Below are 17,342 nucleotides of genomic sequence, written 5' to 3' on the forward strand. Positions count from 1 at the left end.
CTTGCAGCTCGTTGGAGGTTGCTGGTCTTCTTCTGACACACAGGTGGCATTGCTGACCCTGCTGCTGGTCCTTTGACCCCCTTCGTGGGAACAGTGTGACCTGCCTCTCATCCACACCATCGAGACGCTTTGAGATTGGAATCCCCAAAGCGAGAAGCAGGCCTGCGCACTGCCATGCTTGTGTGTTGACTGGGAGTTAGTATTGAGGGATCTGCTCCAGTCTCTGATCCAGATCGAGTCTCTGATCTGGGGCGGCATTCTCCCCTACCCGGCGTGACGGAGGGTCCCGGAGTAGGGGAGTGGCGCCAACCACTCGGGGATCGTGCCTCCCCAAAGGTGGGGAATTCTCACTCTTTGGGGGCCAGCCCCGCGCCGGAGCGGTTAGCACCAGAAGACTGGCGCAAAAAACCGGCGCCCCCAGCAGCGGGGCTGGCCGAAAGGCTTTCGCCGGTCTGCGCATGCGCCGACAGTGACGTCAGCGGCAGCTGGCCGCTGACGTCACTGCCGGCGCATGCGCGATGTGGGGTTCTCTTCCGCTTCCGCCATGGCGGAGGCCGTGGCGGTCGCGGAAGAAAATAGTGCAGCCAGGGCTCTGGCCCGGAGTCTGAGCGGGGGGCCCCGATCGCGGGCCAGGCCACCGTGGGGGCACCCCCCGGGGTTCGATCGCCCCCAGGACCCCGGGGGCCTGCTCGTGCCGCTGAGCCCGCCGTTCCAGAGGTAGTTTCAACCTCGGCGGCGGGAGAGGCCTCCCAGCAGCGGGACTTCGGCCCATCCGGGCCGGAGAATCACCGCAGGGGCCTCTCCGATCGGAGTGGCGAGTTTCCGCCGCCGCCACTTCCCGGGTGGCGGCGAATCTCTGCCATGGCGGGATTTTAGGTGCCCCCAGGCGATTCTCCGACCCTGCTGGGGGTCAGAGAATTTCGCCCCTGGATGCGCTCCAGTCTCTAAGTCCACCAGCCTCTGACCTGGATCCGTTCCTGTATCTGATCCGGATCCCGCTCCAGTCTCTGATCTGGATGCGCTCCAATCTCTGATTCTACTAGTCTCTGATACGGATCTGACCCAGTCTCTGATCCGGATCCAGTCTCTGCTCTGGATGTGCTCAAGTCTCTGATCCCACCATTCTCTGACCCGGATCTGCTCCATTATCTGATTTAGATCCGCTCCAGTCTCTGATCTGGATCCAGTCTCTGATTTGGATGTGCTCCAGTCTCCGATCCAGATTCGAACCTATCTCTGATCCAGACCCAATCCAGTCTCTGATCTGGATTAGCTCCAGTCTCCGATCCTGCTCCAGTTTCTGATCTGGATCCCGGTCCAGTCTCTGTCCAGATCCCGCTCCATTTTCTGATCTGGATTCAGTCTCTGATTCGGATCCACTCCAGTCTATGATCTGGTCTGGTTCCAGTCTCTGATCCAGATCTGATCCAGTCCCTGATCTGGATCCAGTCTCTGATCTGGAAGCGCTCCAGTCTCTGATTCCACCAGTCTCTGATCGGGATCCGAACCAGTCTCTGATCCAGATCCAATCCAGTCTCTGCTCCTGTCTTTGATACTGCTCCAGTCTCTGATCCGGATCCCGCTGTAGTCTCTGATCCGGATCCCGCTTCAGGCTCTGATCTCGATGTGCTACAGTCTCTAACTTGCATGTGTCCCAGTCTCTGATCTGGATGCACTCCAGTCTTTGATCCAGATCCTGCTAGTCTCTGATCCGGATCCACTCCAGACTCTGATCCGGATCTGCTCCAGTCTCTTATCCGGATCCAGTTTCTGATCTGGAACCAGTCTCCGATCTGGGTCCAGTTCCAGTTTCTGATCCAGATCCAGTTTCTGATCCGGATCCAGTTTCTGATCCGGATCCAGTTTCTGATCCAGATCCAATCTCTGATCCAGATCCAGTTTCTGATCTGGACCCAGTTCCAGTCTCTGCTCCGGATCCTGTTTCTGATCCAGATCCAGTCTCTGATCCGGATCCAGTCTCTTATCTGGATCCAGTTCCTGATCCAGATCCAGTCTCCGATCTGGGTCCAGTTCCAGTTTCTGATCCGGATCCAGTTTCTGATCCGGATCCAGTTTCTGATCCAGATTCAATTTCTGATCCAGATCCAATCTCTGATCCGGATCCAGTCTCTGATCCAGATTCTGATCTGGACCCAGTTCCAGTCTCTGCTCCGGATCCTGTCTCTGATCCAGATCCAGTCTCTGATCCGGATCCAGTTTCTGATCCGGATCCAGTTTCTGATCCGGATCCAGTTTCTGATCCAGATTCAGTTTCTGATCCAGATCCAATCTCTGATCCAGATCCAATCTCTGATCTGGACCCAGTTCCAGTCTCTGCTCCGGATCCTGTTTCTGATCCAGATCCAGTTCCAGTCTCTGATCCGGATCCAGTTTCGGATCCGGATCCAGTTTCTGATCCAGATCCAATCTCTGATCCAGATCCAGTTTCTGATCCGGACCCAGTTCCAGTCTCTGCTCCGGATGATTCGGATCCAGTCTCTGATCCAGATCCAGTTTCTGATCCGGACCCAGTTCCAGTCTCTGCTCCGGATCCTGTTTCTGATCCCGATCCAGTTCCAGTCTCTGATCCGAATCCAGTCTCTGATCCAGATCCAGTTTCTGGTCCGGAGCCAGTCTCTGATCCGGATCCAGATCCAGTTTCTGATGAGGTCCCGGAGTCCGGGACAATGGGGTCCTGACAGTGAGGGTGTCTTCTCGGTGCCGGTACATTCCGCGGGCGGGGGTTTCCCGGTAATTGGAGGGAACGGGGAGCAAACCGCCGATAAACCCGGAGAGCCGCGGGGGACAGGGAGTGAGAGCGGGAGCCGCTTCCACAGTAACCATCAGCACCACGGCGGCGGGGGCGGGGGCCTGAGGCAGCGACTGCTGACGTGTTCCTGAGGCGGAGAGAGAGGCCGGAGCCCGGATCCCGGACCAGGACCGAGCCCCCAGGCCTCGGCCCTATTCGCTCCCGGGATGGATACGCTCTACCGGCAGACCAATAAGTAAGTGGCGGCCGCTGACAAGGGAGCGGGGCGGCCTGGGTATGGGGAGTCTGCAGGTTTGCGGTGTCCGGGGGCGGCCGGGGGGGGGGAGTTCTTGGGGTTGCTCAGGTTTCCATTTTGACTGTGTGCACTCGGCCAGCCAGCGACAAAGGGAGACTATCCCATCTCCCCAGATCCTCATTCACCTTCCCCACCAGGATGGTGAAATTTAGCTTACAAAGCCGTACCAGTCCTGTGCTACCTGCACCCCCAAGTACCTAAAATGAGTTGTCGCCAACCGAAGTAGCACTCCTGCCTCAACACGACAGAATACTCACTCTTCCCTAAATTCAATTTATATCCCGCAAACGCCCCAATTTTTCCGAGCAACGCGTTATGTCCCTCACCGATGAGTCCGAAATATACAGCTGCAAATCATCCGCAAACAGAGACTCCCTAATTCTCCACCCTCCCCCTCACTACCCTGCTCCATAAGCCAGAACTGCTCAACACCCTCGCCAACGCAAAGAAGAGAGGGACATGCGGCACCTAAATGATCTGTGCTTCCGTGTCTTAGATTCCCCCACCAGCGGAAACAATCTCTGAGTCCAACCCAGTGTTCTTCAGACTTTTTTTCCAGGGACCTGTTTTTACCAACCGGCCGACCTTCGGGACCCAACCCGGCCGACCTCCGGGACCCACACCGGCCGGCCTCGGGGACCCACACCGGCCGGCCTCGGGGACCCACACCGGCCGGCCTCGGGGACCCACACCGGCCGGCCTCGGGGACACAACCCGGCCCGCATTCGGGACTCGCACCGGCCCGCCTGTGCGACCCACCATTTTCTCTTGCCTTGTTTGCTGCTGACGAAAATAGAGGAAATGGTTTTAGGTCCCTTTGGCCCTCGTACACGCTCCTCCAATGGAGCCTGTTGGATGAAGGTGAGGCCTTCCAGTGTCGGAAAGTATGGAGCCTCCATCTGTCCAAAATTCTGCATTTTTTTACTGTAACATTTCATCAAATAAAACCCCCCCCCCCGAACTTGTAAAAAAAAAGCTGCGGCCATTGAAAAAAAAAGCGGCCGCACTGCGCATGCGTGCCCGATCATCGGCACTCATGCACATAGTTTTGCACATGCGTGTCGATGATTCGGCATGCATGCGCAGTGCGGTCGCATTTTGTTTACATGTTCGCGGCCATTTTGAAGGCCGCTTGCAGCCGGCGTTATTAACAGCTGACTGCTGCGGCTGTTGCGTGCAGATTTGTGACATCGGGAGCGCTGCGACGGACGGCTCCGCGACCTTCCCGACACTCGCCCGCGACCCACCCGCGGTCGCGGACAATGCCTGGTCCAACCTATCAAGCCCTTTTAGAATTTTGTAGATTTAATCAAGATCCCCAGTCATTCTTCTAAACACCAGAGAATATATAAACCCAATTTACCCAGCCTCATCACAAGACCCATTTTAGTGAAACTAACCTGTACCACCTCCATTGTGAGTATATCCTTCTTAAATGTGGAGACCAAAACTGCACTCAGTACTCCAGATGTTGTCTTGCCACGCATTTGCGAGGAGAATGTGAAAACTCCACATGACAATGACCCGGAGCCCCGATCAAACCCGTGTCCTCAGCGCCGTGAGGCAGCAGTGCTAATCACTGGGCCACCATGCCGCCCCTGCAAACTGGGATATTAAAAGCTGCCAAAAGTGAGGAGAAAATATATATTTTTCCTCTCTATTTTTAATGAAATGAACTGATCCGAACGGCGCTTGCACCCATCACCCTCAGACTAAAACTTTTGACTCGCCCTCATTCTTAAATGAAATTCAAGCTCGTCAATCTAATTTCAGCCCGACCAATCGGAATCCTCCTGGCCTCTTTTTTGGTTCAAGGTTTGAATTTGATGTGATGTCATTGCGGGTCTCGTGATGGGAGCTGTGGTTTTTTTTCTCTACATGGTGGTTACTACTGACAAATTATGGGATTGATTTCTTTAAAATATTGTTGTAAAATCTTCTGGAATGCTTTCTTTGGCCACCAGGAGATTGATGCCGATTCCAATAGATTCCCAGCTTTTCCGGGAGAGTTGGCAATCCTTTGACATTCTAGTTTATAATGCTTTCCCCTCCTTCACTGTACCGTTTAGTACTAGGGCTATCAGTTGTCTCTTGCCTGCTCTCTCCATATTCAAATACGTACTCCAAACTGAGCTGAGTGAATTGGTTTTGTGACAGCTTGTGTCACAGCACCGGCTCACCTGATTATATGTTACAAGTATTTAGGTACAAACTCCATCCTTAACAGCACTGGGGTGTATTTACACCACATGGATTACAGAGCTTCAAGAAGGCAGCTCACCACCACTTAATCAAGGGCAAGTAGGGATGGACAATAAATGCTGGCCTAGCCAGCGATGTCCACATCCCATGAATGAGTACATAAATTGTCAAACACACAACATCATGTAGGGTACATTGATAATTGAATGGATGTTCTGATCAGCCCCCGCTCCCACATAGACTATTTTTCTCAGCTTTATAAAAATAATGCACTTGTGAGGGCATTGGTATCTGTGGAAGTGCAGTTACAAGAAAGCCTGTCATGGATTAGTTTAGTTGTCTATGGAGCTCTAAAGAATTGTTTTGTTATCCATCTCTGTTGCCTTCTGTTGTAACTGGCACCAATATATCCCAGGTTTCAGTCTCCTATAGTATGTCTGCATCGTGCATACACTTGTCCCAAAAACCCTCAAAGTAGCTGATGAATGAGTTGCAGCTGCATTGGATCCACTGTTGGTTTAGGATCATCCACAGACGGCTGGCTGATGTTGAATCAGTTTGGGGCATTGCATGTCTGTGATTCAGCAGTCTCCATCTGTTCTCTCAGTGGATGACATGTATTGTGTCAATGTCAGCGGGCTACGCCGAATGGATTATTTATATAATGGACTACAAGTGAAATTGTTGCATCACAGCATGAGATCATAGCAACATTTCTGCACCTAGTAATCTGCTTGGAAAACCGAAACTATTTAGAGGTGCAGTTTGCTTTTCACCCATCTAATGTTGCCTCCCTTCGGCCTTTTTAAAAATTAATTTATGGGATGTGAGTGTCACTGGTTAGGCCAGCATTTATTGCTCATCCCTAGTTGCCCTTCAGAAGGTGGTAGTGAGCTGCCTTCTTGAACTGCTGCAGTTCCTGAGGTGTAGGTACACTGACAGTACTGTTAGGGAGGGAGTTCCAGGATTTTGATCTAGCAACAGTGATGGAACAGCGATATGTTTCCAAGTACGGGTGGTGAGCGACTTGGAGGGGAACCTCCAGGTGGTCGGGTTCCCAGTTACCTGCTGCTGGGTTGGATTTGTCCTGTTTCTTGTGCACAGGACACATCTGGGTAATTTTCCACATTGCCGGTAGATGCCAGTGTTGTAGCTGTACTGGAACAGCTTGGCTAGGGGTGCAGAAAGCTCTGGAACACAAGTCCTCCGTACTATTGCCGAAATATTTGTTGCGCTATCACCATGCTAAATGGAATAGAGTTTGAACAGATCTAGCAACCTTTGGGGCAGCAGGGTAGCATGGTGGTTAGCATAAATGCTTCACAGCTCCAGGGTCCCAGGTTCGATTCCCGGCTGGGTCACTGTCTGTGTGGAGTCTGCACGTCCTCCCCCTGTGTGCGTGGGTTTCCTCCGGGTGCTCCGGTTTCCTCCCACAGTCCAAAGATGTGCGGGTTAGGTAGATTGGCCATGCTAAATTGCCCGTAGTGTCCTAAAAAAAGTAAGGTTAATGGGGGGGGGGTTGTTGGGTTACGGGTATAGGGTGGATACGTGGGTTTGAGTAGGGTGATCATGGCTCGGCACAACATTGAGGGCCGAAGGGCCTGTTCTGTGCTGTACTGTTCTATGTTCTATGTTCTAAGACTTGGCATCCATGAGGTTCTGTGGGCCATCAGCCGGATTGTACTCGACCACAATCTAACTTCATGGCCCAACATTTCCCCTACTCTACCATTACCCCCAAGCCAGAGGAGCAACCCTGATTCAATGAAGCGTGCAGGAGAGCATGCCAGGAGCAGCGCCAGCCCTAGGGTTGCTGGCGCCCCGGGCAAGCTGAACTTCGGCGCCCTGGGGGGGCCGGGGCCTGGGGGGCGGGGCCTGGGGGGGCCCTGGGGGGGGGCCGGGGCGGACCCGGCGGGGGGGGGGGCGGCGGACCCGAGGGGAGGGCGGGGGGGGGGCGGACCCGAGGGGAGGGCGGGGGGGGGGCGGACCCGAGGAGAGGGCGGGGGGGGGCGGACCCGGGGGGGGGGGGGGGGGGAGCGGACCGGAGGGGGGAGCGGACCGGAGGGGGGGGCGGACCGGGGGGGGGGCGCCCTGGGGGAGGGCGGCCACAGCGGGGGAGGGCGGCCACCGCGCATGCGCTGGCGCCCCCTAGCACATGGCACCCCGGGCGACTGCCCGAGTTGCCGGTGCCTTGAGCCGGCCCTGGTCAGGAGCAACACCAGGCATAAATAAAATGAGATGTCAACCTGGTGAAATGAAATGAAAATCTCTTCTTGTCACAAGTCGGCTTCAATGAAGTTAGTGTGAAAAGCCCCTAGTCGCCACATTCCAGCGCCTGTTCGGGAAGGCTGGTACGGGAATTGAACTGTGCTGCTGGCCTGCCTTGGTCTGCTTTAAAAGCCAGTGAATTAGCCCAGACTACTTGTGTGCCAAACAGCATAAGCAGCAAGTAATATACAGAGCTAAGCGATTCCACAATAAACGCATCAGATCTAAGCTCTGCAGTCCTGGCACATCCAGCTATGAGTGTTATCTTTTCCTTTTTAAAATAAATTTAGAGTTCACAATTCTTTTTTTTTCAATTAAGGGGCAATTTAGCGTGGTCAATTCACCTACACTGCACATCTTTCCGCTGGTTGGAGTCATATTTAGCACAAAGCAAGTGGTTGCAATGGTTAGAGATCAATCATCTCAGTTCCTGGACATGACTACAGGGTTTCCTCTGGGTTGTGTCCTAGAACCATCTTTAGCTGCCTCATCAATGACATTCCTTCTATTAAAAGGTCAGAAGTGGGCAATTTCACTATTGTTCAGCACCATTCACGACTCATCAGATATGGAAGCATTCCATGTCCAAATGCGGCAAGACCTGGACAATATTCAGGCTTGGGCTGACGAGTGGCAAATAACATTCGCGGCACACAACTGCCAGGCAATGATCATCTTCAACAAGAGAGAATCTGATCACCGCCCCATGGCATTGAATGGCATTGCCATCGCTGAATCTCCCACAAACAACATACTGGGGGTTATCATTGACTAGAAACTGAACTGGTCTAACCATATAAATACTGTGGTTATCAGAGCAGGTCAGAGCTATGAATCCTGATGTGAGTAACTCATCACTTGATCCCCAAAACTTGTCCACCACCTACAAGGCACAAGTCAGGAGTGTGATGGAATACTCTCAAATTGACTGGATGACTGCAGCTCCAACAACACTCAAGCACGACAACATTCAGGACAAAGCAGTCCACTTGATTGGCGCCCCTTCCACAAACATTCACTCCTTCCACAACCGACACTCAGCAGCAAGCATGTATACCATCTACAAGATCCCTAACTCTCCTTGAGCAGCCCCTTCTAAACCCATGATCGCTGCCATCTAGAAGGACAAGGTCAGCAGGTCAGCAGATAACAGGGGAGCACCACCACCTGGTGTTTCCTTCCAAGTCACTCACCATCCTGATTTGGAATATATCGCCTTTCCCTCACTGCTGCTGGGAAAAATCCTGGAACTCCCTCTCTGAAAGCACTGTGGATGCAGCAGTTGAAGAAGGAGTCTCACCGCAACCTTCTCAAGGACCATTGAGGATGGCCTATAAATGCTGGCCTAGCCAGCGATGCCACATCCTGTAAAATTAATTTTAAAAAAGGTTTCATTGGTACACTTCCTTTTCTTCAGAAGGAAAAAGGAAGTTGTGGCCTCCTGAAATTCATGAGAAGAATGGGATGAAGACCAATCTCACCTGATTGCAACATTTCTCAGATTTGGGACAAAAGGAAAGTTGAGCTGCCTTATTCAAGAGAAATTTAGTTGGGCCCAGTAAGTCGAGTGAGAACTGTAGATGAACTGATGCACAGGGTTATCCTTGTGATACCCTTCTGAGTAGTCTCACCTAATCTGACCTGGTGAGAACTAGGTTAAGTTTTTGGGACTTCCACATGCACTCAATGGTTGCAAGTCTTCCAGCAGCTTGGAAACAATCCAAGCATGCTAAAGGGCTGTTACCATCAGCTCCCTATGAAATTGGATCGTGTTGATTATCCTATCAGGATTAATTTCTATCAGTTTTTCCCATTTCTTTTGAGAAAATGGACACTAGGCTGCCTGGCTTTCTTAATTTTGTTTTCTACTGATTATCTCTTACTCCACCTCCTACGATTAAATTTAGGCGGGACATCTGCTGTGAATCTCGCGTTTTGCTATCCTTTCTTCAAAAAATTCTTGCCTTGTCTGCTGACACAGTGACTCTTGCTGGGCTGGTTCCACCAGCACGGTCATTCCTCCAAAGGCAGTGTTTGTATGTGAGCTGAGGTAGTGAGTGTTGACAGGCTGTTTGACCCTGGGCGAGGTCACAGCTGAGCCCAGTCCTGTTTTCGCCCATCATTCTGTGCACACTTGCACTCTGCAGCAGCAGTCCCTGGACAGTGATCAGAGTCGGGCAGACATGGCCTGATTTATATTTTTTTCTTGCCTTCCCCAGTGGGCGTGAAGCTAGTTGCAGCAAAGAAACTGCTCACTCTGCACAAACCAGCAATCAAGTCCAGTGGTCTGTCGGGCTCAGTACCACACTGATATACTTGGTCTTAAAGATGTGGCAACTTTCCTGCAATACCATGTCTCTAATTAACTGTGATTCAAAGATATAAGGTAAATGTTTAGGCTTTAATTCTGGTTAGAATAGCTACCCTATAAACTTTAAGGAAGTTCTTGAATGAGTATTTTCCATTCTCACATAATACTGCACAGCTGCAGAAAAGAAATGACACGAGTGCTGCTTCTCTCTGGGGTGTGGATGGTCTTAGGATGGGTTTGAACAAATCTGCATCTTTCTGGTTTGGTGGGGAATTATGGGGCCTGTTCCTTATTTCCACTTTGACTTGACCTTCGTGCTGAGCGGTGAGCCATTGGCAGATTTGTATGGGGTACATTTATTGTATATGGAAAAGAAACCTGGCACATCATTCTCTGATCTTCTCCACGATAATCTAAGTCTGTGCTGTCTCTTTACCCCCTCCCACTGCTGTGACCACCACTGCAGATTATGCTGGTTTTGGTATAAGTGAGACACCGTACTGTTGGAACATGTCTCTGGAGGAAATCAATGGATCGTTGTTTCTGAGATGGATTGGCTCAGATTTGGGTTGTCTAGTTTATACGGAACCTCTACACTAATGTTGGGCAACCTAGGCTAGTTAGTGAACGCTGAGTGTCCCTCTTTCATCTCAGTGGGCCGCTCCTTCTGCGTCTAGAGTTGTGAGCAATCCGCATGCAGCTCACTTCACTTGCCCTTGCTTTACATGTGTATGTATCACTCCTGTCATACTGGTAGGAAAAAAACGATGCGGATGAAAATCAGCAGAATGTGGCAACCCTGGGCATGAACAACAGTCAGGGGCCACAGGTTGCCCAGCACTGATCTACACTAACCATTGAAGAGCAGATTCCAGGCTGGTGGCTGAAGTAGTGTTAAAAATAATACACTATTGTGTTTAAAATAATGAAGAAGAAGCTGTATCTGCTGACGGGTACATTGGTAACCAGAGAACACAGACTTCAGTTAATTGGCAAAATGAGAAAATAAAATACACATTAAGATTTTATGATTTGAAATGTACTTATTGCCTGACTGTTGGAAATTAATTCAATAGTAACTTTCAAAAAAGGGTAGGACATACTTAAAGGATTAAACAAATTGCACGGATTGGCTCAGATTTGGATTGTTTGTCTGTGTTTGCAACCATCTTCAGTCAGAAGTGCTGAGTGGATGATCCAGCTTGGTGTCCTCCTGAGATCTCCAGAATCACAGATGCCTGTCTTCAGCGAATTCGATTCATGCAATGTGACATTAAAAACAGTTGAAGGCACAGGATACTGTCAAGGCTCTGTGCCCTGACAACATCCTGGCAATAAGACTGAGCTCCAAAACCAACTGCACCAAAGCCAAGTTCTCCAGTACAGTTATAACACTGATGCTACCCGACGGTGTGGGAAGTTGCCCAGGTAGGTACTGCCCACAAAAAAGTATGACAAATCCAACCTGGCCAATTACTGCCTCTTCAGCCTCCCTTGATCAATCGCACGACAATGGACGATGTTGTTAATCGTGCTATCAAGCGGCACTTACATTGCAATAACCTGCTCACTGACCCTCAGTTTGGCCTCCGCCAGAGCCACACTTCTGATGTCATGACATCCTTGGTCGAAACATGGGCAAAGAGCTGAACGCCCGAGGTGAGAGTGACTGCCCTTGACATCAAGACAGTACTTGACAAAGTGTGGCATTGTGGAACCCTGGAAAATTGAAGCCAGTGGGAATTGAGAGAAAGCTCTACTTGTTGGAGTCATATCTAGCACAAAGGAAGATGGTTGTGTTTGACGACGAGGACAGGTCAGAGGTTGGGAATTCTGTGATTAGTAACTCATCGTCTGACTCTCCAAAGCCGGTCCATCAGGCACAAGTCCAGCGTATAATGGAATACTCTCCACTTGTCATCCGGCGTATGATGGAATACTCTCCACTTGTCTGAATGAGGGTAGCTCCAACCACTCAAGAAACTCAACACCATCCAGGACAAAGTAGTCTGTTGATTGGCATCCAATTCACCAACTTAAACATTCACTCCTTCCACCACCAACGCATTGTAGCAACACTAAATACTCTACTCATGAAGGCTCCTTCGCAGCACCTTCCAATCCCATGACCTCTCACAACGTGGAAGGACAGCGAATGCATGAGAGCATCACCCACAAGCTGCCCACCATCCTGACTTAGAACTATATTGCCATTACCTTCGGCGTGTCATGATTCTGGAACTCCCTTCAACAGCACTGTTGGTGTACCAATACCAGATGGACTGTTGCAGTTCAAGAAGGTGGTTCGCCACCAACTTCCCGGGGGCAATTAGGGATCAAATGCTGCTCCTGCCAGTGATATTCCTATCCAATGAAAGAATGAAAAAAGCTAGTTCCATGTAGGAAAACCTAGAAATTACAAATTCTAATGTGTTAACAGGAGGGATGATTGCCAACATTTTAGCTCAAAAGCATATTTGGGTGAAGAATTGATGAAAGTTCATTAATTTGTCAGGTTAAACTCACACTGCCTCTGTCTCTCTCTCTCTCTCTCTCCGCCCCCCACCCTCAACTTTACCAATTTTACCCTTTCCAGAAGGCCTGGTCACTTTAATGAACACTTTAATCAGAGAAAATGGTTCATCTTCAAACACTCAGAACATTCTGGAAGAATCTGTGTTTTGAAAGACATTGGGCAGGATTCTCCCTTCTGGTGACTAAGTCCCCACGCCCGCCGGAAAATGGGCGAGAATCACTCTGAACATTTTCCTCGAAGGTCCGAGGTGATTCTCCGTTTTCCAGGGGGCTAGCAGAGCCCCGGCGTGCGTCCCTCAGCTGAAGCTAGCCAGACCGCACGGCCGTGCATGCGCATGGCAGACGCAAGCGGGTCCGCCCATGCGTGCGAAGGCCCACTTCGGCGCGGGCGCCGCCGACGTAGCGGAGCCACACTGCAGGCCCACATGGAGTAAGGTAGGTCCCTCCCAGATCACGATGGCCCACCGATCGGTGGCCCCCGATCGCAGGTCTGGCCACTGCTGAGGCCCCCCCCCCCGGAGCCAGATACCCCTCGCCCCCCCACGAGGACTGCCATCGCGGCCGCGGGTCCCAGCTCCCGCCGGGTGGTACCACATGTAAACCACGCTGGCGGGAGTTCGGCTGGTCAACCGCGGAGAATCGGCACGGGGGCCCTGTTCCAACATCAACCGCGCGCGCGGGACTGGAGGGTCCATGGAGAATTGCGGAAATGCAGTCTTGCCGGATTTCCGGTGTGAATGGCTATTCTCCGCCCCCGTGCCGGGCGCGATTCCGGCACGGATGGTCGGAGAATCCTGCCCATTGTCCGTTAAAGGGTCAATGGAGGACTCTGACACTGATTGCTATTCCTGGAAAAGAAACATCCTTTTACAAGAAAAGATAATTAAGCAGTTTTGAGGAAGCTGGAAACCTCTTGACCCCGGTGGACTGTGTACAAAGGGGGGGGTCACGTGGTAGTTTATGGCTCTGAAAAAACCTTGCCTGGAGAACCTGTGTTTAAAAATTGGTTTTAGTTTTGCTTTGAGAGTTGAAGGACCTTGTTAAAAGAAGACAGCCTTTTTGTAGTTCAGTGCCGGTTCATAGCCAGAATTTAATATAAACTGTGTCTGAGCGGCTACGTACTGCAATAGAGAACCTGCAAATGTTCCTAGAGCCCGCCTGAAACATAGTGCAAGAGTTAGCGATTGTTTCTCAAATCAGTGCTGAGAGACCACCTGGATAACTGGAGGCATTTCAAGGACTCCACCATCTTCCCTTTTCCCTTGAACCATTGACTTTTAAACTTTGGCATAATTCTTCTAATTTTGTTCTTGTGTGCATGAGTCTTAGGGTGTCTTGAAAGAGCAATTTGTATACTTTGATGTTTCATACTGTTAATAAGCTTTGCCTTTCTATTCGACAAGACTGGTTTTATAATGAGCAGTTTGTTTCTCATTGAAGCTGCCTGGTCACGTATTGTTTATTCTGGGTAACAGTAGCAAAGGTTGACAACTGGCCATTTTGATGAGTGAACCAAACTTTTAAACTAATGGTGCGACCTGTGGAGTAGTGGGGCTAGTCGAACTGCACACTCCTCCAATCATGGTCATAATATCTCTTTGCTGCAACATGGTTCCAGTCATGCTTTCTGGTAACCTCTTCGGTGCTATTATATAGTTATGTATAACTATAACTAGCTCGATTGGGTGGACAGCTAGTTTGTGTTGCAGACAAGGCCGCCAGCGTGGGTTCCTGTACCGGCTGAGGTTATTCATGACGGCCCTGCCTCCTCAAACTTGCCCCTCGCCTGAGGTGTGGTGCTCCTCGGGTTAAATCACTGCAAGTCAATTCCCCTCAAAAGGGGAAAGCTGCCTATGGACATCTGGGACTATGGCAACTTTACTTACTTTTAATAGTTATTTGACAAAGGATAGCTTCACAGTTGTATGTGATCCAGCCTTCAGCCACATGCACTTGGATTGGATTTTGGATTTTGTTTATTATCACGTGTACCGAGGTACAGTGAAAAGTATTTTTCTGTGAGCAACTCAACAGATCATTAAGTACAGGAAAATAAAATAAAATACATAATAGGGCAACACAAGGTACACAATGTAATTACATAACACCGGCATTGGGTGAAGCATACAGGGGTGAAGTGTTAATCAGGTCAGTCCATAAGAGGGTCATTTAGGAGTCTGGTAACAGCGGGGAAGAAGCTGTTTTTGAGTCTGTTCGTGCGTGTTCTCAGACTTTTGTATCTCCTGCCCAATGGAAGAAGTTGGAAGAGTGAGTAAACCGTGTGGGAGGGGTCTTTGATTATGCTGCCCGCTTTCCCCAGGCAGCGGGAGGTGTAGATGGAGTCAGTGGATGGGAGACAGGTTTGTGTGATGGACTAGGAGGTATTCACGACTCGCTGAAGTTTCTTGCGGTCTTGGGCCGAGCAGTTGCCATACCACTCTGCGATGCAGCCCGATAGGATGCTTTCTATGGTGCATCTGTAAAAGTTGGTAAGAGTTAATATGGACTTTCCCTTAGTTTCCTGAGGAAGCATAAGCGGTATATACTTGGTGGTAGCTTCGACGTGGGTGGACCAGGACAGATTTGATAAGGAGCGGGCATTGTTATTTTCTTGGTCCTTTTCTGCTTTAGCCCAGGCCAGTAGCATCGAGCTGAGTTGCAGGACCCTTCCCAGTGTCACAGGTGAGATCAGATAACATCACAGACCAGGGATCAAACTGAGGACCTCTTTTTGGTTTGTTTGGTTTAATTCAGCTGGTTAACCTAATGAGTGGGTAGCTGTCTGAGAATCCCCACTTTATATGTTTTTAAAATTAAAATGTGTCTTTTCTTTCACTAGTTCTTTGGTGGAGACACCTATTTAGCTTTGGGACATATATATTATATAGAGATTACAGTATCTTTTATGCTGTTTTGAGAGTTTGGTCTATGGCTGTTTTTGTTTTTTAATTTTGTGGTGGTGATCCCATCAAGAGAAATGCCTGGGATGATAAACTGCTGAATCTGACTGAGGAAGCTGAATTTTTCTGAGGATCTGTGACCTGGCCTTTCCCACTTGAGATTAATGTGCTTCCACTGCTCTTGGTCCCACTCTAGATCTTTAATATCATCGGCAGATCAACAGCAATACTTAGGAAACCAGCTGAAATCAATTCAAAATAAAGAGATGTAAAGTTGTTTTTGTGTGTTTTTCAAATTTAGCCTGGATCTTCTGGTGACAACAGAGGAGAATATTTCAGACATTCACTGCTGTCGAGATCCTGAGGAAGTCCGGGCACATTCACAATATTTACCCGGGAAGTTTAAACTTCAATCGGCAGAATTATGCTCAGTGGGCCCCCCAGTAATGTCTTTGACATGGACCTAGGCATTGAAGACTTGTACTTAGGCAGACATTTATCCTAGGATACTCCCTACTGTTTAATCAGAGGCATAGGACCTCGGTTGACCACCATTAACAGCGGGTGCAGTATCAGGAAGGCTTAAAAATTAATTTGATATGAAAGCTGAAATGAAGCCGGCAGTGGCGGAAAAAAGGCAAGAGCATACTTTTAATTGTGGTCAGTGATGACCTCTGTGGCATCGTCGCCAACATCAATATCTGAGTTAAGCTATTTTCAGAGAAATAGTTTGGTGGTATAGTGGTAATGCCACCTGAACTTTTATCCTCTTGGACACGGGTTCAAATCCTGTCATGGCAGCTTTTAGCTGAATTAATAAAAATAAAAGTCTGGAATATTTTTAAAATGTTATTCTCTGTAATAGTGGCCATGAAACTGTCATTGAATCTCACAAAAACCCATCTGGTTCATTAATGTCCTTTTAGGGACTGAAATCTGCCGTCCTTGCCTATCTAGACTACATGCAACTCCAGGCCTACAGGAATGTGCTGGACTCTTAACTGCCCTCTTAAATGGCCTATTAAGTTCAAGGGTAATTAGGAATGGGCAACAAATGCTGGCCTTGCAGACGACACACTTTAAAGAATAGGTAAACTGCATTCCAGTAATTGACATATCTGTACATTTTGAAATTGAGAAGAGCATTGTAACCATGAATTTCTTCACTAAATAACAATTTCAACTCTCGTTAACATCACCCTGTTTTTACTTTGCATTTTGACTTTGTAACCTGAAAACATTAAATTAGTTTCAGCCATTAGTAGTAAATTGGGCAATATGTGGTATGTTTCTATTCTTTTCAGAAATTAGTAGTAAATTGGGCAGTATGTAGTATGTGTCTATTCTTATAAAACAATATGCTATTTAACACAGCACAAGTTTTGTTAAATGTTCACACCTGCTTGATGTTCAACAAAATGATGACGATCAAGTAAAAAGCTGATTTGCACCATCAGAGGGTAGCTGAACCTGGATTTCTATTTTATCTGCATTTCCCATGACAGCTAGATAGCTCAGGATAACAGCAGAGAAGAGGGATTGCCTGTGTGGCATGGCAAGGAAGGTGAGAGAGTGTGCCAGTTTTGATTTCGTTACCTGCTGTATGCATATTGCAGGTGGAAAATCCTCTATCTGGGCTTATATTAGGAATGGCCACTAGATGTTTGGGGAACTGAAGGCCAATAGAATCAGTGTTATCAAGAACAGGAGGAACTAGGGTACATTTGAAATCGGTGTCCGATGTATAAAGCTGGACAACAAAGACACTTTTCCTCACAGACCTGTTTCAAAATCTGAGGCATAGTTGCATCTCTGTCTTATCTCCTCATAAACTACTTTCGACAAAGTGAAGCCACTTGTGATGGAGATTAAAATTGGGGGTGTGCTAGACGGCAGAATGAGGTGGGGAAGGGGGGCTCACTGTTCACCCTAAGGCAGTGTTTTCAAACTTTTTTTTCCCGGGACCCATTTTTACCAACGGTGGCCCTTCAGTACCCATGCTGGCTGATGTTCGCGAGACATGCCGGCTATGTTCACGACCCACGCCAGCCGACCTTTGCG

At 49.2% G+C, this 17,342-nt stretch overlaps 1 protein-coding gene across 3 annotated transcripts in view; it reads left to right on the plus strand.

Annotated features, from left to right (window-relative positions):
* Positions 1-2,594: 2,594 nt before the first annotated feature.
* gosr2 (golgi SNAP receptor complex member 2) overlaps positions 2,595-17,342 on the plus strand; it is an 87,734-nt gene continuing 72,986 nt past the window's right edge. The window contains exon 1 of one of the 3 annotated variants that reach the window (XM_038779862.1): positions 2,595-3,005. In XM_038779862.1, the coding sequence (XP_038635790.1) occupies positions 2,977-3,005 (29 nt within the window). In that variant the 5' untranslated portion in view covers positions 2,595-2,976. The remainder of the gene's footprint in view (positions 3,006-17,342) is intronic. The other 2 variants (XM_038779864.1, XM_038779863.1) reach the window with 2 other exon arrangements.

This window comes from Scyliorhinus canicula, chromosome 19, assembly GCF_902713615.1.
Source record: "Scyliorhinus canicula chromosome 19, sScyCan1.1, whole genome shotgun sequence".
NCBI classification, from domain to species: Eukaryota; Metazoa; Chordata; class Chondrichthyes; order Carcharhiniformes; family Scyliorhinidae; genus Scyliorhinus; species Scyliorhinus canicula.